General features: G+C 35.9%; 1 protein-coding gene across 1 annotated transcript in view; it reads right to left on the bottom strand.

Moving 5' to 3' along the window:
- The window catches only part of LOC118204744 (BTB/POZ domain-containing protein 3-like), a 62,395-nt gene that overhangs the window by 5,087 nt on the left and 31,333 nt on the right, over positions 1–25,975 (bottom strand). The window contains exon 2 of the mRNA XM_085824455.1: positions 20,240–20,515. Within this exon, the coding sequence (XP_085680581.1) occupies positions 20,240–20,475 (236 nt within the window). The 5' untranslated portion in view covers positions 20,476–20,515. The remainder of the gene's footprint in view (positions 1–20,239; positions 20,516–25,975) is intronic.

Below are 25,975 nucleotides of genomic sequence, written 5' to 3'. Positions count from 1 at the left end.
TTATGCATCTGAAAATAATAACATTCTTAAAACTAATTATATAACTTCCTAAGACAACTGCTTCTGAAAAAGACAATTTTTTTCTGAGAATATACGTAATAGGAACCTCGTGAACAGGAAAGGGAATATTCGCTTTAGTTCAAAAACAGATACGTAAAACTCAAGAAGGGTTAATTACCCTTTATTTCTTAAAAAAAAAAAAAAAAAAAAAAAAAAAAAAAAAAAAAAAATTGACAGATGGTCCTTTTTCTCAGGACGTACAGCAAAGCCTCCACTTGGGCTTGAACTCAAAGTCATAATAAATAAAACTTAGCTAAAGCAAGATATAGCCGAAGCTATCCAGAATTTCTAAGTAGTTGGCCCCTAAATATCAACTAAGCTGGAGAAGCTATCAAGAGCCTGAGATATGACCGACTGTAGTAATAGTTTAGAGAGAGTGTAGCCAGGAAGCGAACGCGCGCTAGTAAGAAACTCTGGCTTTCTAACGAAGTCAGTGGAACTTCGACTTAAATACCGCTCTGACTCATCTGCATTAACTGCGATTCTAAAAATACATTCTGGTAGGAAATTGTAAGCTGAAATTAAGAGGGACAGGAAAGTAGCTTTAACTAAAGGTAACTGTTAAAAACTTAGGATAAACCTTACATTGTTATCCTGATGAAGTAGTAGTAAGCCGTAGAATAAATATTTGCAATAACCATGTCTTGCCTTAGAAATATTTTAAAGTATTGACAGATTTGAGTCATAGCGGCGATCCTGTAGAGCATCCCATTTCTGACACCAAAACCTGTTACGTGCGTATGGATTCATAGTGGATTGAATGGCCACAGAACCGCTGATAGCTAGATATTTTCCCAAAAGAAACATTTTATAGTTTTGGACAGTTTCACAAAAGTACTCTTACACTTCTTCTCAGTAGAGCACAAACAGGAGTTACCACTTCAAACTTCTAAGAAGATTAAACACAGGACAATATAAAAGCCTTAAATGTTTGGCGAATTGTGATAATTTATCGCCAAATTTGGCGACAAAATTCGTTACCAAAACCACCGTCAGCTAGCCATTTATATGAAATAGATTTGCCATTGTAACCTTATTTTTCCGTCAAAGATTTGCAGTCTTGAAGCGTTTTATGGTTACATTATACAGGAGATACTACAATCTATATATAAACAGTAAAATTATGTACATATGTACAAAATTCGTAACACTATTATGTATGTGTTATATTTAATGAATTGCACAGATGTTGCTTTACGAAATTATTGGGTCAGTCCATGAATTCGTGCGCATTTTTTGGTAAATTTTTAAATAATATAAAAAAACACAATTTAAAATTTTAATCAATTATATATTTTCCTCCATTATCTACAATGTCTCGTCATCTTACAGGCAGCTATTTTATGCCTTTGATGTAGAAAGACTCAGGTTTTGATGCAAAAAAACGTGAAAGTTCATTGTGTACATCCTGTTTAGAATTTAATTTTTTTCCCAGTAAACAATTTTTAAGGCACGAAATAAGTGAAAATCACTAGAGGCAATATCTGGGGAGTAAGCAGGATGTGGCAAAAGCTCGCAATTAAATTCACTACCTTTTGCGGCATTGTTCGAGCCGTATGCGGTCTAGCGTTATCCGGATGAAACAACACTTTCTTGATATTCACCCATCGTGGGCGTTTTTTGATCCATTCTGAGCTTAGACGGCAAAGTTGTTCACTATATACTTCCGAATGAATCGTTTGATTTGGTTCTAACAGTTCAAAACGTTCTGAACGGGGTTCATCACCAATGCTGCTTTTTCAAACTTTAAATTTTTTAAACCATCTCTGGGCAGTCCTTAAACTAATAGTGTGTTCACCGTGCACACTATTAATTTTTATCTCTGCAAACCTGGCAGATTCACCACACGAAAATAAAAAAAAAATGTAACTCGGCACGTTTGTACAGATTATCTATATTCATCTTCTATGGGTATTAAAATGCGTTCGATATTTACGAATGGTGATGAACTGAAAAATATGTTAGTCAAACGATGACAAGTTTCAACAGGCTAAAAATTGTATTGTTTTAGTAAATGCTACATAGTGAAATTCACGCATACTCTTAATGCGCTCGAACTTATGGACTGACCCGATATATACAACTTATATTTCAAAGCGATTATATGCGATCTGGGAATGGATTATTTCATTTCAAATTAATTCCTATAGGAAAATTGTTTCAGATGACGAACTGTATTTAGCAACGAAAGGTTTCACTGTATGTCATATTTATTTTATTCATTAAAAAAATCTGATGTGTACACCACATGACTTCCTTGTGCGGAATATTAAATTATACGCATTTTTTCTTGCATTTTATTTAGACTTATTAGATCGAATTAAACCTACTTCGCCGACAGCGCATAAACCACAATAGAATAAATGCATTCTTTAAAATTCACTTTGTTTACCATAGCGACACTCTGGCGCTAGGTTTACTTAACAATATTATATTTCGTTCATATTATAACTCAGAATGCACAAAATTTATATCATTTAAAGAATCATCTAATCGTTGCCACATGTTCTATTCAAATACTATAATAAAGCTAGAGCTATGTATAAAAGAAATTAAGCAAACAAAACAAAAAAGAAACAGTTTTCCACAGACGATTGAGTATTTCTCATTCAATTAATTCAGTTTTCACTTCGCGACAAGGCAAAAATACATAAAAACTCAAAATATCTGTATTAAAAATTACGAAGTAAATCTTAAACGCTTATTTCCTCGAAAAAAATTCCAGAAAGGATTAAGCATGATTTAATTGGCAATAATAAATGAAGGCGTTATCTTTGTTGTTGTGAAGCTAAGTTTCTCTAGATTGACAACAAATCCGCTACTCAGCTGTTTCAAATGTAAACAAGAGCAATAGCCGCCATCAAATAAGGCTTAGCGGCACTTAAACAATTTTAAAATTGTTGATAATTCTAAAAATATTGCGTACAGATTTACTAAAGGCATAAAACCCTTAACCGAAAGATAAAAACAACATAATTCAATCATTTTTAAAGCAAAAAATGTACAATTTACAAACATATAAGAGTAAAGAAACTGAGATCACTGAGCCGGGTAACAGAGTGGATATATTTATAAATATATTTATATACGTTTGGCGCGGCGAATTGAAACCAAAATACGAGGTTCACATCTACATGTTATAGTAGTCTTATATACAAAATTTCAACGTTCTGAGGCTACTCGTTTTCGAGTTATGCGAGATACGTACGTACGTGCGTATGTTCGTACAGACGCCACGAAAAATTCTCTTCAGAATTCATTTTAAAGCAGTTTTTTAGTTTTTTTGGAGGAAAAGAGTCTTTTATTCTGTCCTTACGTACAGATATCACGCAAAAACATCCTTAAATTGCATTCGAAAGCGGTCAAAGTGGATATTTTAGTTGAAATATGCTACCTGAAGCTTTTCGCGATTACAATGCTTCCTTTTCACTTCGTACAAGGAAGTAAAAAGTTACGGTGAAATTGATATTTCAAGAAAAACCAGTTGGCGATTTATTTCTACGACGCCCACGTTTGAGCATATTGTTAGGGATCTTCAAAATTGGGATTAATAGACAATTCAAACAGACATATTATCCGGCACACCAACATTTATAAAATTTTGTAATTATTAATTCCACATGGCAGACGTTCAATCTAATTAGAGAAAAACCCTTTTGAGTTGTTGTATTAGAAGCTAAAAGATGAGATTGTAAGATCTTTTGAATTTGTATTGCCTCAGCTATAAACATGATAGTTCTACGTTATGCGTTAATTTGAATAATTGTTATACAAATCTGAGCCTGTCATCAAAATGCTTTGCAACTTTTATACTAATTTAAATTTTGAAAGAATTCTATTAGTTGTAAATCAAAACAAAAGCGCAGAAAATCAACCATGGGGAATTCTTAAAAGTCTGGTACTATCGATTCGCTACGACCCAAATCCACCTTTTCAGGTGGGCAAAACAATGGTTGCCAAAAAACCAATAATACTTAAATATTAAAAAATTGTGACGTAATGCGGAAATGGCCCACACTCGAGAGGGACGCACATCACTGCACTTGGCCCAAATATAAGCATATGGAGATTTCGATTCCAAAATATTTCCTAATATGAAATGATTCAGCTTATTTTTATCCGAGAATGATGGTGATCTATTTTAAATGAGATCTGATGAAATCGCTTTTTTTCGTTTGGGTTTTAAATATCGCAATGAAATTTTAATCGAAAACACGAATAAAATTTGCATCAAATCCTTTTGAATACACATTGTTTTGTTTTCTGTTTAGTTATTCTTTCATTCTTAAAGTTTTGTTAGAAAAGAAATTATTGTGGGAAAATATGTTAAATTTCACGTGAAAATATTGTCTTTTTCCGTAAGCTACTCTCAGAAGAAATTTTATTAAGTTAGTAATTTTGAAACACTTGAATTTCTTAATTAGAATTTTGTAATTAGAATTAGATTAGATAATTACACAAGAGTTGCAATAATAAAAATAATATAGATATATGCATATATTTATATAATTACATTGTAAAGACATTAGGTATTTTTTGGAAGCAAGATAGATAAAGTTCTTGCAGGAAATTGATGTTGACAGGGCATGCATTTTCCCTCCCAGAGTTCCTGGTTTTAGTTGAGAAATTTTCCTATAGATCGCGCTGCAAGTCTCTCCTTCTGCTTGCTAGGTTTTAATTCATGCAAATCATCAAAATACGCATTCCTAGAAGGGATTGATATTTTGACTTAAAAGGAGTGTTATCTATGATTAGACGAACAGTAGAGAACTGAAAAGTGGATTCTGTCAGAAAGTGTTGAAAATGACGTTTTCTTTAAAAGAAAAGATTTTTTTTTATATAGAATATTCCACCGACTGGAGGAGTAACAGGAACACGAAGAAGCTTTCAGTGCTAATTCCAAATCGCTAATGGTCCACAGCAGAATGCAGTTGTAACAGTGTACAAGAAATTCAAACTAACAGGTAGTTTTGCGGATGAGAAAGTCGGCGCTGTTAGACGAATGAACAAATAATCAATGAATAACAGACATTGAACAAATAATCAGGAACGAATGTGCAGCCATTCCATTCACCACTATACAGAAAATGTCAGCTAATTTCGTCTTCCGATTACGATATGTGATTGCAATTGATGGTGGACATTTCAGAAATATTCCAATGTAATAATAAATTAATTTTTTTAAAAAATTTCCTTTTTTAATAAATTTTATTTAATTAAAAAAACTTCGAAAATTTTTTATGTGATTTTCAGTTATTTTTCTTTGATTTGGAGATTTACTACTGCAGCGTCTTCTGTCGGAAAATATTTAAACTAAAGCCAGGAACTCTGGGAGAAAAAAATTATGCCCTATCATATGAATTTACCGCAAGAATTTTTTTAACCTTAATTGTTTTCCTATTACATATTTTTGAAAACCGTCAATCCATTTTACATCCGGTATATTGCAGGTCAGTAATTTATTAAATATTTATAACCTATCAAGCAAGCTTATAAAATAATGTTTATTTAAGTATTATAAATCAATCACCCATGTGCTAACTTTAAAATTAAGTTAAAAAGTATTTCAAAATAATCAAAGTGACAAACATTTTCTTAGGAAATCAACAATAAAGAAGAATAAGTTAAGTGTCTGTTCATAAATTTGTTACAGATTTGCTTTGAAGGCGGGGGATATTTAAGAAATGTGTTGTTGTGACTAATCTTGCTTGTCTGATATCACAGCAAGCCCGCGAAATTCCTCTCGACAAAGAGGCAAGATTGCGCCCACCATAGAGGTGGCAGTATGACTTTGCTCATTTCTATCCTGAGTTTTGCGCATATTTAGAGCACCCCATGCCGCATAGACACTATACATTTATAAACATCCATGCGTTCTCGGGATTCGAGCCCTTTGGTACGGCAGCCAGAGTCACTAAATACTATCCCGGTTGGGCGGCTATGTAAGACATCAAATTTGTAGCTATAAAATTACTAGCTTTAATTTAGCAATAGTCCTTTAAATTTCTCATTTTAATTTGGCTACGTCCCCTTTCTGGAATCTCATCACAAATTATCAATCCCTTTCATTGCCATTCATTTTATTATGCAACTTTGAATAAACACAGCCCTACTGGATGATGCTCTAAAATCTTTATACTGGCCCTTTGGTGCCGCAAATATATGAGAAAATGACAGATTTTACGTGTGGTACTCTCCTTTCTCTCCTAAGATGCTTCTAGAGAATATTGTAGAAGATCACAGTTGGAGAAAACTGTAATAACATTTCATTCTTACCAATGAACAGAAAATAAGAGGGTGTAAAACTCATGAAGTTATCCACAGCCATGGATTTGTTGCCTCCATAAAAAAATAGCCCGTGTTTTAGTACACTAAGCACGTTTTGAATAGAGTAGCTCGCGGAAATATTGCTTGAAAAAGTGAGGTCATATACTCCTTTTGACCTTCAGAAGAGATTCACAGTGGCCTTCTAAAGAAGCTGTGGTTGAGACAAAATAATCGCGGTAAAAAATAGAGCAATAGAAAACATTGCAGAAATGCCCATTTTATACGTCTAAGAAGTTCAGACCCGATTGAAGTACTATCTTGAGCATTTTAATTCATTAAGTTGTAGAGACATTAGGTATTTTGGAAGCAGGAAAGAGGAAAAATGAGCATTGGCTTTCGCCGGGAATCGAACCACGGACCTTTGGAATACGCGCCCAGAGTGCAGACCACCACACTACGAAGGCATGCTAAGAAGGCGGGAGAAATACCTTATATATTCTCCCTGTTAAAGGGCGATTGGGGTTTTTAAAGAACCCAATCGCCAAATCCTGGGTGTGAAGAGTCATCATTCAACACCCTTTTAGTTCGGGCGCCACTTGTGGAAACATTAGGCATTTTGAAAGCACGAAAGATGGAAAATGAGCATTGGCCTTCTCCGGTAATTGAACCGCGCGCTTAGCGTGCAGACCACCACACCACGAAGGCATGCTAAGAAGGCGGGAGGAATACCTCATAAAGTAAACATAAATAATTTTAAAAAAAATTCTGGAGTTCACATATTTTTAGCGGGCAACCGAAAAATCATTCTTCAGTAACTTTTTATCTCTCGGTATGTATATGTTACCGTGAAAGACCGAAATTGGAGAATGTCGACTTTCACCGGAGAATGTCAACATTCACCAAATGCGTTGGTGAAAGATCGAATATTGCATTACATTCTTGTACATTCGGACCCTCACCGGTGTATGTCGACAATCACAGATATGTTCTGGTGTAGGTCGAAAAGAGAGGAGTATATGTACGTGCTGTCATTGCAAAAGGAAGTGTTCCACAAATAAATGCACTTGTAAAAGCAAGGATCTCTCGTGCAATTCAAAGTGTCCTAATTGTTTAAGTTGTTGCAGTAAATTAGATTTGAATCACATAATTTAGTAAGTTTTTAACTTCTATTATTTTCCTTTCTCATTTTGAATGTACTGTGTGTTCTTATGTTCTTAAGTTCTCATTTTAAGTATCAAGTGCGTTTTTTCGAGACTGAATTACGGAGAAGAAAATATAATATTCTTATGTTCAACATTCACCATTAGCACATGGTGAATGTCGACATTGACCGGTGTAAGTCAGAAATAACAGTATTTTAAAAATATTTCGGCCATGCACCAAGCGACTATGTGAATGTTGACATTCACCGGTGAAAGTCGACATTCTCCAGATTTCGGTGTTTCACCGTAACATATATATTATAAATCAGTAATTTATTAAATATACCTAAATACAGAGGTTTTTTTTCGGGGGGGGTAACATACACTACAAGGACTGTGCCTAAGACTTAAGTGACTTATCACTATGAAATTACGACAGAAAAGTATGAAAGCTTTTACAGCTTTCATACTTTCATACATACTACCTTTCATTTAATTGAAACAAAAGGTTAATTCAACAAACTGATCATAAGATCGAGAGGTCTTTTCTCTCTACTAAGAGAAAACTATCGTTAAGAATCCTTTTGTTGTAAGATAAAAAACGTAAGTAACACATCCACATTTAATCCCAAAATGCCAACCTGATTTACTTTTCGTTATATTGTAAGGATCTTAAGTTTTACTAACGTTTATTTTATTTTAAATCTTTACTATCACTTCTTATTTTCTACTTCCGGCCAGAATTATAAGCGTTAACGTATTTATGCAAAGTTTGTCTGGCGAGCGCCAAGTATTTAAGTTCTGGCTTTTTGCCAAGCGAGAGAGAGGAAGCAGTTAATCGAAGCAGGCCGCTTACCTTAGAAGTTTTACTCAGTTGCTGGTTGCCTTCCAGGCCAGAGGTTTAATCCTCTTCATAATTTTTAAACGTATTGTAGTGTTCACAGTTCTCTGTACTACATACGGCTTCCTGTTAATATAAGGCCAATCTTCCACGTTTAGTATTTCAAAGTCAAATTAGAGTTTAGTTTTATTTTTATATTTTTACGTTTAGACCACAAGTAGTGGGTCTTTGTATTCCGAAGTACGGAAGTTATTGTAAATAGAGAAAAATAAAGGGTTTTGTATACCCTTCTTGTGTATCCTGTCTACTTCCCACAGTTATTGAACATAGCTTTAGTAAGCTCTCTGTTCCGAGTCAGGTCCTTGCATGTTCCCGAAGAAAGTAAGACGGAACATTGAACCTGATAATATTTGCATTATATTTTTATATAAACATGCTACCATGCATTCAGTTAGGTTCAATGATGTAATAGCAGTCTCCAATAAGGAGCATTGCGATCTGATAACGAAACACAACTAATAAACACAAGGCACCCTCCACAATTTGACAAAAGACATCATAATCAAAAATTATAATATGAACAATTTAACCACAAGATCAAACCACTAACAAAAGATACTATTAAAATTTGACTTAAGCTGTTCTTCAGGTCAAAATACGTATATGAGATAAAAATGAGAAACCTGAAGTAATTCTATAGCTTGCCAAGTAATATAAGGTTATATTCGCAACGGTTTTGATTACTTATTAATTCTTCATGCACGTACTTTTAACATGTGGAGGAATTTATTTGCTTGTGATCTGTAAATTATTAAAATTCAGATAATCATAGATATTCACGTAGAAGAGAATGGAAATGAAATTCCCAAACCAAGTTCTAAAATAGGATTTTTACTTTCACACTGAGCTTTGATGAAATGCGTTAATACACTGACTACCAATAAGTATTTGGACACCTGTGATAGAAAAGAAAAACTAACTTTATTCAAAATCAATAGTTGGTAGAGCCTCTACGAGAGGTAATTACAGCGTGGACCCTCCGGGGCATACTTTCCAGAAGTCTTTGTATGGGTATTTTCTTCCACTCGGCTTGGAGAAGACATAGAAGTTCCTTCACCGATTTTGCACGTGTAGTGCACCCCTGAATTCGGCAATGCAACTCGTCCCAGAGGTTCTCGATAGGGTTCAGGTCTGGACTCTCGGCAGGCCAGTCCATTCGATGAACTCCATTGGCACCATACCAAGCCTTGGTTAACGTCGAATCATGACAACTGGCATTGTCGTCCTGAAAGTAACAGGGATCCAACCCGTAAAACTGCCACAACGTAGGAAGCACATTATCATCCAAAATAGTGCAGTAGGCATCGGAGTTGAGCTTACCATGAATGGGTACTAAGGGTCCCAGCCCATACCAGGAGAAACACCCCCAGACCATAATTCCACCTTCGACGAACTTGACTGTTGGCACTATGCATTCTGACAGGAGACGTTCTCCAGGTAGACGCCAGACCCAGACCCTGCCATCAGAACGGTAAAGGGTGAACCTTGATTCGTCACTACAAAGAACCCGTTTCCACTGATCTACGGTTCAATTTCGATGTGCTTTGCACCCCATTAACCGAGCAGTGCGTTTGGACTTTGTGATCAAAGGCTTATGGGCAGCAGCACGACCATGAAAACCAAGCAGATGTGTTTCCTTACGGATGGTATTCATTGAAACAATACTCCCGGATGCCTGTTGAAACTCCTCGCGGACGAGGGCCATCGGTTGGGTGCGGTTCTTCCGAATTTCTCTAGACAGCACTCGTCGGTCTCTATCTCCCAGTTTCGTTGGTCTGCCGACTCGGGGCACATTCCGACAATCACCGCTCACCTTCCACTTCTTAATCACATAGGCCACTGTCAATTTTGGATACTTCAGATCGCTAGATATGTCCCTTAAGGATCAACCACATTTGTGATACCCGATAATTATACCTTTCTCGAAATCAGAGAGCTCTGAACTACGAGGCATCTTGCATGCGACTAAAGCCGATGCTGTTTCCTACACGATATATACCGGCGGAGTCCGTGACGTACCTTAGGACCGCAGATATCGTCATTTGCATAGGTGTCCAAATACTTATTGGTAGTCAGTGTAGTAATATAAAGTGTTTTTATAAATAAATAGGTACCTATCTGAATCTTCCTTGCAAAAAAAGAAGTTTACTTCTCTATATCCTTAGCATGTTGACAGGGACGTTGCCAGAGCGGGTGCGACCAGTGCTACCGCACCTGGTGGCAGAATTTAAGGTAGGAAAAATATTTAGAATTTGGAGTACCACCAAGCAGCAGATAAATAAAAAAAAATTAGAATTTAAGGATATGTTTGGAATTTAGTTTAGAATTAGAATTTATTTCCTGCATTTGCTGATATTTGCAAATAAAGAATGAATATTATAAATTCATGGTCGAGGATTTATATCAACATTTTGAAAAATAAAAAATAGAAAAAATGAATGAATAAAAATTCTAAAAAATTGAAATTTATATTTATAAATCATTGAAATTTTTAAAACAGCGAATTCAACAGCCTTTTCTTTAAAAAAATTTAAGGTAATTAAGAGATCGGTTTTCTAATTTGGATGTTGGAATACGGCTATTTCTTTGCAAGCAAATGAGGCCTGGTGGCTCAGCCTGCGTCGCGCAGCAGCGCCACAGTTCCACCTTGTGATATAAAATTTATGCTCTTCAAGGTATTTACTGAAATTGTTTGGTGTCATTTCATTGAAAGAATCTTAGTCGAAGTTAATTCATCAAAAGTACAAACAACTAGTAGCTTGAAATTTCCTTTGCGGATCGTTTAGTATCCTTCTGATACTTCAATTTAAAGCATTTTCCCACAGTGAAAAGAGCATACATACATAAAGATACTTACCTATTCAATTTTTTAAATAATACATCACGATAAAATTTGATAGCAACAACTTGGAAGGTGATTCGTATAAAACTTATATGAACAAAAAGTTAATTTCAAGATTAACAGCACTTCTGGTGCTGAAAAGTTTTTAAAAATTTATAACACATTAATTATGAGTTATAATCACTAAGAAGTTTATTTCGGCTCCGCAAAAACTATTAAATTATTCCCGAATTAGGGCCATGTACGGGGTTTGGTAGATGAAAAGAGCTTTCAGATTTTAGAAATCCTAACTTAATATGAGATGAATAGAAAAAATGTCTTTTGAAGTACGAAATTTTCCAAGAAGTTTTCTTAAAATTTAGAAATTCTAAATTATATATATATATATTAAAAAAAAAAAAAAAAAAAAAAAAAAAAAAGAAAAGAAAAGAAAAGAATTCTGTAACAGCGAGCTCAAGATTTTCTGTAAATTTCGAGATTTCTCTCGAAATGTTACTCGAGAACAGTAATTATTTTTTATTTGCATTGCAATCAAATTTATTCCACGAATTAATCTGTCATGTAAACAGTGGCTTAAATAGAGGTATGCAAGGAATCAGTGGCGTAGCTAAGGCGGGGGTAGGGGGGACATCTGACCCCGGGCGCAGCATTCAATGGACGCCAAATTGATGCTACGAAATTTTTTAATGAAATGTTTTCCATTCTTGGCACACAGAAAGGGGCGCAAATTTTCAGTTGTCTCCGGGCGCTGGAAACTCTAGCTACGCCCCTGCAAGGAATACAGCTACATAAGGGCCCAAGGCCTTAGAGGGTCCTTCAGTATCCTGCTGAATTAGATTTACAATGTTTAAATTCTAAATTCAGAGAGAAAACAGAAATAAGCTGGTTATTTTTCTTCCATAAAAACATATATACATATTGCTTTTGCAGAAGCAAAAGCAGTGATTTCAGTAATTATAAATATAAGGTCCCTTAAGCTGTTTTCATTTCAGCTCCTTAACCCTTACGTGGGCCATTTATTTCTCTTTTGAATTTCTCCCGTTTTTTTATGTTTTATTATCAACTAAACAATAGCGTTTAAGGAAATATATTTTATTTTGCCAAATTTTTTGTTTACATTTAAATTCTAGGGGTGGGAAGTATACTTCCCACGGGATCTTTTATGGTCATAGAGAAAATGCAATGTAAAGGCGATTATTTGCCGTGAAAATATGAGAAACATGTTGCAGTGCACAAGGTTACATCACATACTGCACACATATAGCGGGTCCTCTTTTCTTGGGCCTTTGTGCTACATTTCCTACATCGTCTATAGTTGGAAGCCATCTTTGGCCTATGATTTCCCACATTGGCTAAGCGTATATCATCCGGAACTGCACACCGTTTTGCTTGGAAGCTAGCAGGACAGCCTTTCCTTTTTCGAGGAATATTCGTCTGTTAGTTGACGAGATAATGCTATACGGAATGTTAGCTGGTCTAAACTTCTGCTTCTCTTGCTTACTTGCCACAGTATAAAACTATTTACGATGCCAAGATCGGTAAGAAAATAGGAAATACGACGCCACCATTCTACAGATCTTCTTCCTATTTGGTATCTTTCTTTTCTTTGATCGAAGCAATCAACCCCTCCCATGATATCGTTATATACGGCAACAGCTTTAGGGCAAGGTACTTCAGGTTTAGTACCATCCTTTTTTGTACGATTTACAGATGTAATAATCGCTGAATTGTTTGCAGTAGTCACCAATGTAACAGCCTTTTTGTACATCCACTTTATTGCAGCAACACCTTCCTTAGCTAGGAATATTGATTTCTCCCTTTGTAGTTTGTTATTAGCCTTCAGTATTAGTGGAAGATCCTTCCTTTGCGGCCTCACAGTCCCCACAGAAAACAGACCACTTATAAGCAGACTTTTTTCAAGCCTAAAAGGTGTCAAATAGCTATCATAGGCTATAAGATGACCTATATGTTTCACATCTTCCGTTAGTTTAGTTATTAGTGTTTTCCCTAAGCTCAATATTTTGTCCTTATTGTCAGAAGTTTCTTTTCCACAATAAATTTCAAATTTTTGAATATATCCAGTCTTAGAGTCTGCTAAACACCACACCTTGTAACTTCTTTTTATAGTCTTCATTGGCATATACTGCTTTAATGAAGTTCTCCCTTTGAAAGCTATCATACGTTCATCTATTCATAATGTTGACGAAGGTTCATAGACTTTAGGTATGGATTCATTGAGCTGTGAGAGGATTGGTCTGACTTAATTTATCATGCCCAAGTTGCCCACATGGATTTGTGCTGTTATCGTTTACATGTAAAGTCTCAGTTATTTTTTGAACCTCTTTGCGATTATTATTCTTGCTACTGATTGAACATTGAGAATAGGGTCTGTGCTTCAGTATTTTTTCAGTTCAGGCAATTGATGTATACCCATGAGTATATGCATACCTACTCATGCTTTCAATTCTTCTGATGTGATTTCTTTCCAGTTCAGGATAATGTCTTTTGTGGTATGACCCAATCTCTTCCTTTTCTTAGGCTGCTTTGCGTATGTGTTTCGTCAACAATATTCTGTAAAATTTCCTCGGTAAAAATCATGCCAAAGTAATCCTTTTCTTTTTCAGTAGAATTGAATGATAGTTTCAAATGTATTTTCAAAAATATTCTAATTTTTTCACCATACCTATTGCACATGGCTTTCATACATGATGCAATAGCATTTTCACTTTTCACCCATTATTTATTATTCAATATTACACAATTACTGCAGAAATATAGAAAATAAGAGAACGTTATTATAATAAAAACAGTGTTTACTTACATTTGTAGCAGAATCGTATAGCAATGCAAATGTCAAATCAAAACAAGTATCTCAGTGGAACAGATCTCACACAATGCGTTCGAACCTTCAAAACAAATGTGCTAATTCTGTTTTCAATCAATTGAACACAGATTGCAGCACAATACTGAAGTGGGAATTAGTTTCCAACGTTATAATACCAAAGCCAATATATTATAGTGAGTTTTGCGCTTCCCACAGGTGTATTTCCCAGGATCACGTAGGTAGGAAATAACCTTCCCACGGCCCACGAAAGGGTTAATATTCGTTTCAGCTTCTTTTATTGCGCAGTTTCAGATGGGTAACATCAGGAACTGCCTAAGAAAGAAGCTGTGCAACTGTCATTTGAAAAAAAATTCGAATACAAAAAAAGTTGCATTTTGTTATTCTCCTTCCCTGCGACCCGGATCCACCAGTGGTCTAGTGGTAAAATCGTTGAACACTGGTAGTTTGGTCCGGGGTTCGGTATTCGGCCTGCTTTTCAAGGTTTGAGCTCCCACAAGAGAAATACTTGAAATTTAAAAAAATGGTTTCATATGAGAAAAAATACTAAATTATTCAAATGTTTCTGTTCTCGGGAATCGAAAACAAATGCAATTAAAAACATTCAGCAACTCTTCTTGCTCAAAATTCAATTTTAGGCGAAATGGCTGGCTTGTTTATTTCTTTATGTGTAACGTGGATACGAGCCAGTTTCTCCTAGAAATCCTCGACGAGAACATTTCTTCCTTTAGGAGGAGGGCCTTCATGTATGTAACAAGTAATCCAATCTAGTCGTAATCAGCCACCGGCTGCTATGCAACTGGCAACGAAGCAGCGGACCTGCTTGCGAAATCTGCTGCCAATGACTCCAGTAGATTGGAAAACGCAGTAAGTGTTACGCAGTCCTATTCAAAGAAACCAAGCTCAATAGCTTTTTACAAGAATGGCAGAAAAGATGGGAAAGGGAAAGTACAGGGAGAAGAACCTACAAGTTCTTTCCGAAAGTCACGTGCTCATTTAATACATACAGCGGAGCACAAACTCAATTCTACACTGGCCATGGTCCCTTCTCACATTATCTTAAATGATGCGGCATACGAGCATCAGAATTGTGTAAATGTGGTGCGGTAGGTGATGCAGATCACTTCCTCTTCAACTGCCCACAAAACCGATAAACTGCATTTAAAAATGCCAAGCAGTGAATACTGGCCGCAATGAGCGAAGAATACCTGCGGCAACAAGCAGACGAAAACTAAAATAGAGGAGGTAATCAGGCTATGCTCAGCAAGGTACTAAGAAATTCTCCCCCTCCCTTGAGAATTGTATCTTCGTTTAATAGCAATTCAAAATACTACAACAATTGAAAATCAACACTAGAAAAATAGCTCACCCCGTAGAATAATAACAGGACGGTAAGAGCAAAACTATTGTAATGTAAGCATATTACTATCCAGTTTGTATGTACTTGATAAAAATGATATTGTAAAGCAGTTTAAATGATATCGAAAATCCAGTCAATGTGTAAATGAATTACAAGTTTAATTTGATTATCTCAGTAAAAGTATTGTAAATATGAATTCAGATAATGTTTAAATGTACACATAACTGTCATGATTTTATGTAACTATCATATGTAACTTGTACAAGACAATGACTGTAATCAACATATCTATGCTTATACACAGGCCTTGTATGCTCATATAATATTTATATTTATATTTTTACACTGAGGAAATATTCCCTTCTGCCAGGATGACTATTAACACTGTAAGGCTTTTACAACAAAGTCAGTGGTTATCTCAGGCGGCGCTCGGCTGCTATGCAAACTAATGGTCTGTAAAGTGAACTAAACAAGAAATGCACAAAAATTAAGTTTAGCTATCTTCCAAAGGGAAGAAATGCCACTATGAGGTCTTTCTAAGGGAAACTGGTTCATATTCAAGTTACACATGAGGAAACTGCAAAAACCGACCATGCAGGCAACCTGTTTGTTCCCTTGGGACCGAACCTAAGTCGAACGATTTTAACCACGATATTCAACAGTCTTAATCACTCTAAATACATAAAAGGGTTTAATTTTATTCTCTTACATATTTTATTTCGCTCAGTCTTCACTTACTGCTATGCGTTTATGTTCAGATGATTGAAAAGTGGAGGACGTACAGAGAAATAATAAAGGATTTTGCAGAAAATGAAACTATCCAGATGAAAATTTTAATAAATCCAGATTCTTTTAATATTTACTTATGATGACTTTTCATCATCAGTTTTCTCAGTTACTCTATAGAGTCGTCAGGTTTGTCGAAATAGGCAGTATGAAAAATCAACGATGTCCTAATCAGAATTCGAAATCCGTATCTCCTGATGATAGCCTGACATGCTTTCCACAAAGGCACTGATAAAGAGAGAGAACCTTACAATATTAGTCAACCACAGTATTATCTTATTTAACCCATCCCCCCAAAAAAATAGATTTGATGGAAAGAAGAAAATTAAGAACGTAGAGTAAATGAATGGACAAAGAGGGGAAAAACTTCAAATGTGTCCTTTATAAAAAATAAAATATGCAGAGGCTGTTCACACATTTTTAGACGATATATATTGTATTCACAAAACTAAATTACATAAAATTCTTGTGTTTTAAATGTTCTATTTGGCATCCCTTATTCCGAACTAGCTTTCGACACCGCAATTTCCAGGATAATAATGCCTTTTGAAGTGACAGAAGAGATATTCTATCCCATTCCTCCCGAACAGCTTTCCAGAGTCCTGCTAGGGTTTTGGGACAACGTTTGGATAATACAGTTTTTAAAAGTCCGAAAGCACAAAAATTCATAGGTGACACATCGGGAGATTTAGTAGGGATATCAGTGAAGGGTATGGCCTTGATACCAGTTTAGGAAATTTACAGTGGATTTTGATGTGTGACTGCTAGCTTTGTCCTGATGGAGTCTCACAGATGGATGGCATTGTGCGTAAAGCGATGGTATTTCATTCAGAAACATTTTAGATAAAATATGTTTCTGATAGTATTTGGAGTTAATCTTGACATTTTTTTGCACATTCTTTATTTTTAACTTGCCATTATAAGAAAAACCAGCAACAATCATGAATCCCTTAGAAAAACTTTCTTTCGATTCCTTGAACTATGTACTTGAATTTTTTCCTCCCCTTTTATGATAATAAATGGCTCTTTTTCTGTTACATTCCTTTAAATACACCCATGGTTCATCTATTGTGACAATTGTTTTCCATTTTTGTTTGTTTTCATATTGGTACCCTACAAGCGCGTGCTTATGATAATTAATAATCAATTCAGCCCCGACCAAAATCATCATTACTGTAAGGCTATTGATTCCACCCTTTTTTGGGGGGGGTACTATAAATCATGGAGAGGGGGGCCCAGAAATATATTTTTGCATAGAGGCCCGTGAATTTTACTTACGCCGCAGCCTATTAAGATAAAATTACAAAGACGTAGATTGAAACTATAAATATTTTTGTAAAAGAAGAATGAAAGTAATAATGAACAACAATTTGTCCAAAACAATGGTAACAGCTAACAGCATGAAGAACTGTGTGCCTAATGTGGTGTAGGAAAAATTTGGCCAATTCGTCCAAAACAATGGTAACAGCTAACAGCATGAAGAACTGTGTGCCTAATGTGGTGTAGGAAAAATTTGACCAATTCGTCAAAACAATGGTAACAGCTGACAGCGTGAAGAACTGTGTGCCTAATGTGGTGTAGGAAAAATTTGGCCAATTCGTCCAAAACAATGGTAACAGCTAACAGCATGAAGAACTGTGTGCCTAATGTGGTGTAGGAAAAATTTGGCCAATTCGTCCAAAGCAATAATAACAGCTAACAGCATGAAGAACTGTGTGCCTAATGTGGTGTAGGAAAAATTTGGCCAATTCGTCCAAAACAATGGTAACAGCTAACAGCATGAAGAACTGTGTGCCTAATGTGGTGTAGGAAAAATTTGGCCAATTCGTCCAAAACAATGGTAACAGCTAACAGCATGAAGAACTGTGTGCCTAATGTGGTGTAGGAAAAATTTGGCATCCAAACTTCTTGAAACTGTTTTGGAATAGAGGCATACAACTTCTGAATGGTATTAATGGTATTTCATTTTACTGTCAGACCTGCTCCAAGATGCCGGAGATGCTGGAAGATACTGGGGGGGGGAATAAAGCGGGATCTTACTTTACTTTCCAGCCCATATTACACTGGTTCAATGATTTTTACATCTGATGATCCTGCAGGCCAAGAAAGATATATAACTTCGTCTTAAGGTTCTTTAATACGACTGAATTTGACTGAAGAACATGAGACATTTTGAAAGATGCGATTACTTGTAAGAAACAGTGTCAGAGCCATAGAATGGACATGATCACTTAAATATTTGTGTGTCACTGGTATATATTCTTCTCCGTAAAATCATATTTGGGTCTGCAGTAAAGCCCGATACACTTATCCAAAGTTTAACTAAATCACCGCCATGTTTTAGTGTAGGAAGCAGACAGTCTGAATGAATCGTGATCTTCTGCTAGTATTCTCCGGACGTAAAAACTGACACAATACTTGTTTTTACTGATCAGCATTTTATGTGTCATGTTCCCGTTACCACTGTAGCTCCCATTTTTTTTATTTATTACTGAAACAAGAAGTTTGGTTTTCAATAGCAATTCTACTGTAAATATTCCTCTTACACGACTGCTTTTTGTTGTATACATCAAAATTGGGTTCTTTAGATGCCCTTTAAAGTTCAACAATCAACTTTTTTTTCTTTTTTTTTTCACAGCAGATAGATTTTCCTTTTTATGTAATTACCTTGTAAGATATTTTCTTTCACCTTCCCGCATGCCTTTGAGGCGTAGCTGGAAGAACAATCGGCGTGTCAAAGCCAGCAATGGCAACACATTATACGAAAAATAATATTTTTAGGGCCAGCCCGAGAAACAGTCTAGCGGAAACTCGAAAGATATTATAAGGTATTTCTCCCGCCCTCATAGCATGCCTTCGTGGTGTAGTGGTCAGCACAATCGGCGCGTATTCGAGAGGTCCGAGGCTCGAATCCCGGCAATGACATTGCACATTTTTCATGTCTCCAGCGTAAAATGACTTAATGACTCTACAAGGGGTGTCCGAGTTAACAAGTGGTGGACAATCACCACCAGGATTTGGCGGTTGAGTCCCCTCTTCCCCAGTCGCCCTTTGTAAGGAGGATGTAAGTATTTCCTTTCTTCTTCTCGCATGCCTTCGTGGTGCAACTGGAAGCACACTCGACGCCCATTCGGGAGGTCCGGAGGGTACTGCACATTTTTCACGTCTCCAGCATAAAACAACCTAAGGACTCTACAAGCTTGTTTAACATCCTTTTGGGTCTGCATCCTCAATTTCAACCCACAACTATGTCTGGCAGGTGATGTTTTCAGAGAATATCGTATGTTGTTATAACTTTAGGACCGTATTTCCAATAATTTTGTGTCTGATGTTACACATGTGCTAATGAGCCGGATATTAAGCATCTAACATTTTTGGAATTCATCCGTCTTTGCTTTTTTTTCCCTATAACCTAAGCTTTCCAAACATAATTGGACTTTGAAGCTTTACACAATCTCTAAAATATATATAAAATAATGACTTTTCCCCAAAAGGCGGGGATTATTTTTACGGTTTATTGTGTTAGTTTTATTGTCTATAAAAGTGCAACATTAAGTTTTTAAGCCTGATGTTTCCATTACTTTGGACAAATCCTGTATGTTGTTGACTAGTATATATTCATTTTTATTCTGGAATTTCATTGCTGAAACATTTTTCTTTCTTTTCTCAAAGTATTAGCGGTTTAATCAGTTTTAAAAGTCTAAAGAAAACTTTCTTAAACGAATGATTTGATGTTTAATTACGAATTCTCCATTGAAGTTGAATAAATTTAGAAAGACTTTCTTAGCGTATGGAGATCTGAGTTCCATTTAGACGCGTGCGCATTTTTATTTGTAAGGAAATTTTTGAAATAATAATTTAAAATTTTTTTTTATTTGAAGGGAAGGAAAAGTGTATAAAATACCCTGTCAAACTAAAATGGATAATGTAATTAAATTCTGATAGATAAACCTAATCTGCCTATTTTTATAATTAATTTGCTATTAGATCCAATCAGAATTTCACAAATAAAAACACTTTTTTGGATTTTGCTACTTACCTGAGCAAATTCTCGAATCCTATCGGAGCCAAGTCGGTAATCCTAATGACTTTCGATTTGTCCGCCATGTCCCCGTAAAACATGGCTTCGAAGACAGGCGATGTCATAGCCAGGAGAACTCTGTGGCCCACATACTTCTTAGAAGCCGAAGGAGGGCCCACTATGAAAGTCACGTCGCTCAGTGCCGTGTTCTGAAGCAGGGACGAGGTCCGCTGCAGCACTTTCTCGCTCTCCATGACGATTGGTCAATGTCGATTCCTCCTAAATCGCCATTGCCTGCAAAAGACATCAAAACAGAAGGCTAGAAAAAGGACAGCACTATTAATTCCCTCATCGTTGTCGACCCACATCGGACAACGAGGCTTTCTATTTCCTTTTTACCGCAGACATGATTAGAGGTCTGCAAACATCTCGAGCGAGAAGCAATTTGGGTATGGACTGTGATTTTCGTTTTGCATATGGAACGGGGGGATCTTCCCTAATCGCTCTAGTGACCTAGATCCAGAGTATTTCGTTTAATTGCGTTTGACACATACCACCCACATTTCGCTAAAAGCTTGTTCAAACAATATGATTAAGTTACCAAGAAGGATCGGCTTCCCTGCAATTAAAGCTTTGTTTGCACCAATTAGCATGCAAAGTATAGATTGTTTCATTTGGCAGTATTTCATGTGCATGTGCCAGGAGATTAAAATTCCACATTCGTAACTCTATAATGTGAAATCCATTAATATTCTTTGGGAGAATAACGTAAAAATTATCATTCGCTCGAAATGAGGTTATTTAAAGAAGGGTTAAAAAAGAAAAACTTTCGCAATTTACTCAAGTGTTATAAATTACCGCTAGAAGGTCGAATTTTTAGTGGATGTTTGCTGATAGAATGTTTGCATAGAATATTTTAAAATCATTCCAATTCTTACTGTTATCATAGTCATCACGTATTAAATAATTGAAAATCCAAATAGGCATTAATTAATTCGATTCTGTATTAATTTTTTTTTGTACAAACCTAATTTTCGAAAGCATTTTCTTCAAAAATTTATTTTAACGATTTTGAATTTTACATAATACTTCTGAGATATTAAATTTGTGAACCACACTAACTTGATCTGATAAAGAATTTGATAATTCGTTATTAATTCAAACTACGCAAAAGATGTTACAAAATTTCGTGACTAAAATTTGTTATAATGAATTTAATATGGTATGCATAAAGAATTTGACATTATAGTGCACATACGAGTTTCAGTCGTCATAACACACATGAAGAGTTTGCATAATATGATACATGCATAAAATGATTTGTGAAATATATTACGTTTCCCGCACTGACATAAGGATGATATTACTTTTCCCATCGCAGTAAAAATTTTGAACATTGCTATTCATTTTATTGTTTTTCTTCTGCAATCTTATCTTTGATTTCTGGAGATGAAGACAGAAATGTCAGAAATCTAAATTGATGAATAATGGCGAGTACCTTTGTAGATTGTTTTTAAAGCAGGAAAGATGAAAAATGAGCAACGATCTTGCCGGGAATCGAACCATGGACCTCTAGAATGCGCGTCTAGCGTGCAGACCACTACCCCCGCGGTTCGATTCCCGGCGAAGGCGTTGCTAATTTTTCAATCTCTCTTGTCTGCTTCCAAAAATACCTAACGTCTCTACACTACCGCCCGAACTAAAAGGCTGTTGGGTGATGATTCTCCACACCCAGGATTTAGCGATTGGGTCCCCTAAAAACACTAGTAGCCCTTTGAAAGGGGGAGTATATAAGGTATTTACAAATATTCAAGCTTTTAAAAAATTCTTAGTAAAGCATAAACACATTATAAGGAAAACAACAATGGGCAATGGATATTTTAACTAAATTGGGTATAGATTTATGCCAAGTTGCATAACATAGCTCAGAGATTATTGAAAATAATAACTATCCTATTGAAAATAATGACTATTGTGAAAGAGTAAGAAATAATGTCTCAAATAATATAAATATTTAAGACTGTAATAAATAAGAAAAAATAAGATTTTATCAGGATTTATATATACAGGAAAGTAAAAGATTGTGAGGAAGCGTTATTATATTTTATAGATTACATTTATTACATATAAGATTTTATTTATTATATATAAGGTATTCAAAATTTTCTATTTAGGTATTCAAAGTAATTCAATTTTATATTTAGGTAATATTTTACATTTAGGTATTCAAAATTTTCTATTTAAAACTATTGTTATAAACCAATATTGTTAAACAAATATGTATATGTCTTATGTCACAGATTGCCACTGTTTGACCATGTATAAATTCTTTATTGTTTTACAATAAATTCGAGACGAAGGGGAAAAGATGTTGCTGTGACCCTCCAGTATTTTATTGGAGGGTTTCACTCGACAAAGGAGGATGTAATTTTTTTAACGGAGGAATATATAAAGCCGATTAACCATAATGGTAAAAGTATGTTGCCCACGTCCTCCGTTAAAAAAAAAAAAAAAATCGCTCTTGCCTGCTTCTAAAAATACCTAATGCCTCTACAAGACGCTGAAAAAGGCTTCTCCTTTTCTCCTTTTGAAGATGCGATTATAAGAAAGCTTCTTCTTTTCAAGATACTACTTTTTCTCAAAAGCATAACAGTTGATTTTACTTTGGACAATAACAAACTACCGATAAGCGTAGGGTTTTTTGGATACGCGCAAAGCTGTAAAATATGCTTACAAATAATACAGGAAATGCTATGAAATATTTATGCTATTTTTGATAAATAAACCATTTTAATATTTGGTAAATAGTTTTGAGCACAGTAAAATTACACTTGCGTTATTTTCAATTATTACTTTAGCGTCACTCTCTGTGTTCAAACGTTAACTAAACCAGCACCTGTTGCTTAAAGTGGATATTTCTGCAACAGGTTCCTGAATAATGAATCTACTAAGAGATGAGCGGATTATCTATCTCTAAGGAAGATTAAATGTTTTACCTTGTTTTTATTCGCTTTTGCTTTCTCAGCAGAAGAACTTCTATCATAAGTAAAGCAGTTTTATAATTACCATGAGGAATTTGAAATCAGTTTTGCTATTTTGCATTCGTTGCAACTCAGTTAGCGATAGCGGATTTCAGCAACATTTAGTTCAAACTTAAAATTATTAAATATTTTCGGGTTTTTTGTTATAAAATATTTTCTGACGCGTATTTAATTTAATGTCTTTATGTAGAGATGTACTGTCTTTTGAGTTCTCAAGAGAGAGTGTAAGCTTGTTGCTGTTATTGCTGACGCTCACCTGTCTGACCTATAATCAACTCAAGCCAATGAAACTCCTCGGGGGAAGGAGCACAAGTTTATTCGCCTGTCGTTGGCAACAGCCTTGAGCATCTTACAGGTGACAGTGAGATTTAGCTCAGTTCTGCCCCCCCCCCAATTTTGATGGAAAGTACCCCTGGGGACGAGTCCGAGGGTCCCCCAGCCTCTTCTCTTACCACCGACCTCACCAGAGGTCTTTCGACTCACCGCATATTTAGAGTACCCCATGCCGCACGGATACTATACATTTACAAACATCTGTGTCTTCTCCGGAATTCAAACCTGAGCCAAAGAGTATGTATTGTTAAGAAGGAAAGCTTCGCAGCAGCAGGAGTGGCTCCCTCCGAACGAAAAGGGACACAACTGCGCATGCGTGAAATATCTGTCGCCAAAAAGCGCCAAAGCTCGAAGCTGATGTCGAAGTTCGAACAGTTTCGATGGTCACGTTTACCAAGAGTTTTAAAGCTGTGTGACTCCATTTTTTCCCTACATATTGACAGATATAAAATCAGACATCAAACTGCGATATGGATAATACAAGTTCAACTAGTAAAGCAAAAAAGCACGAAAATTCGAGTTTAAATTATAGCGAAATGTCAAAGAACGATTCATCTTAACCCATGTTCCTCAATTTCCTGTACACGTGGCCGGAAGTGGAAAATCTCGGCCAGGTACATCACAAAGGGGGAAATTCTCGCCAACAGGTTCCGTCGCCAAATCCCTTGGCGAATTTTCCCTCTTCTTTCTAGCGGCACGGTAGTCAGCGACGCTAACCACTATACGCAAGGTTGGGCGACTGAATCGAACCTTAAAAGAGAGAGTTTGCAAACTCAGTCTGTCGTGTTGAAACTCGTCCATTGCTGCCTTCCTTTAGCGCTGTGCTACGAGATAGACTATTTCTACTGTTTAAAATCGAGTAAATGGCTGTCACTCTAAATTGGCAAAATATCGCTAAGGTGGCGATGATTTTTGGCGACTAATTTTTATCGCCAAATTTGGCAAGAAATCGCCAAAATTCTTTAAACTTGGAAACCATTTGGTGACATTTTTGTCCAGTCCCTGTATAACTATAATTGGTACTCTAATTTTATTTTCCCGCAAAGCTTCGCTTCTTCATACCAGTAAGTTGTTCTCGCAAGTTACAATTGAATAAAGCTATATTTTGACTTTATTAATATGTTTATTTATGCGGAATGATCGCTGGACTGATAGCCTAGGGTGTGGAAAATACCAAAGAGGGACCTGCTTTTAGATCCCGCACACCAAACAACAAGTTAGAAATTTTTTGTGTTTTTTATAATAAGAATGACTACAGGTAAAATGGGAATACTGACTACTTTTGTTATGACGCAAACTTCAGTTTGATTACATTAGGGGATGATAAAAATACTATACTCGCTTTTCCCAGGAAAATGCAAACCAAAAGCACATTTCATTGCCCAGATAAATACAGATAGAAAGATTTTTGTCAACGTATATTGTTTAGAACCCTTTGTAATGATCCAAAGTGTCCAAACTCTCTCGATGTTAAAGCGAATTATCGTTAAGTACACCATAACAACTGAAACTTGAGAAAGGTGTAAAATACATTTTATTTAAAGTTAAATAAGAGCAAAAGGCACATTTTGTGCTTACAGATCAGCCAGACATTTGTGGGTAGATAACTTAAAATAACAGTAAATCAATTTATAAGGTATTTCTTCCGCCTTCCTAGCATGCCTTCGTGGTGTGGGGGTCTGCACGCTGGGCGCGTATTCCAGAGCTCCGTCGTTCGATTGCCGGCGAATGCTTTGCTCATTTTTCATCATTCCAGCTTCGAAATAACTTAATGTCTCTACAGTGGCGCCCGAACTAAAAGGGTGGTGGATGATGATTCTCCAAACCCAAGATTTGGCGATTGGATCCCCCCAGTCGTCCTTTAAAAAGGGGAGTATATAAGGTATTTCTCCTGCCTTCCTAGCATGCCTTCGTGGTGTGGTGGTCTGCACGCTGGGCACGTATTCCAGAAGTCCGTGGATCGATTGCCGGCCAAGGCGTTGCTCAATTTTCACATCTCCTGTTTTCCAAAAAATCCTAATGTCTCTACAAATTGTAAAAGGGTGACTATTCACTAAAATAAGGACTTGCACATGAGCGTACCGGCATTTTGACAAAGAATAACTTCTTCATGTAGTAAAATGAACTTTAAAAACGTGTAGGCACCTTTGTGTCTTAATATCGGGTCACACTGTATTTTGACGAGCAAGGGCTAGATTGCAAAAGGATGCAGGCATCTTTATGTAGGTTGGTTGAGCCGGTTATACCGAATCTCTTTGGCTGTGATTGTTACTATGGGTTACATTTCGTTTGTAGGAGACGATCCCCGGAGTTTAACTAATAATTGTGTAGAATTTGACCATCGTTAATCTCGGACGCATATGAAATGATCAGGTATTAA

This window comes from Stegodyphus dumicola, chromosome 9 (genome assembly GCF_044657685.1).
Source record: "Stegodyphus dumicola isolate Sdum_Otavi_A_Nest chromosome 9, ASM4465768v1".
In the NCBI taxonomy this organism is placed as follows: domain Eukaryota; kingdom Metazoa; phylum Arthropoda; class Arachnida; order Araneae; family Eresidae; genus Stegodyphus; species Stegodyphus dumicola.
This window is presented reverse-complemented; position numbering and strand designations above follow the sequence as displayed.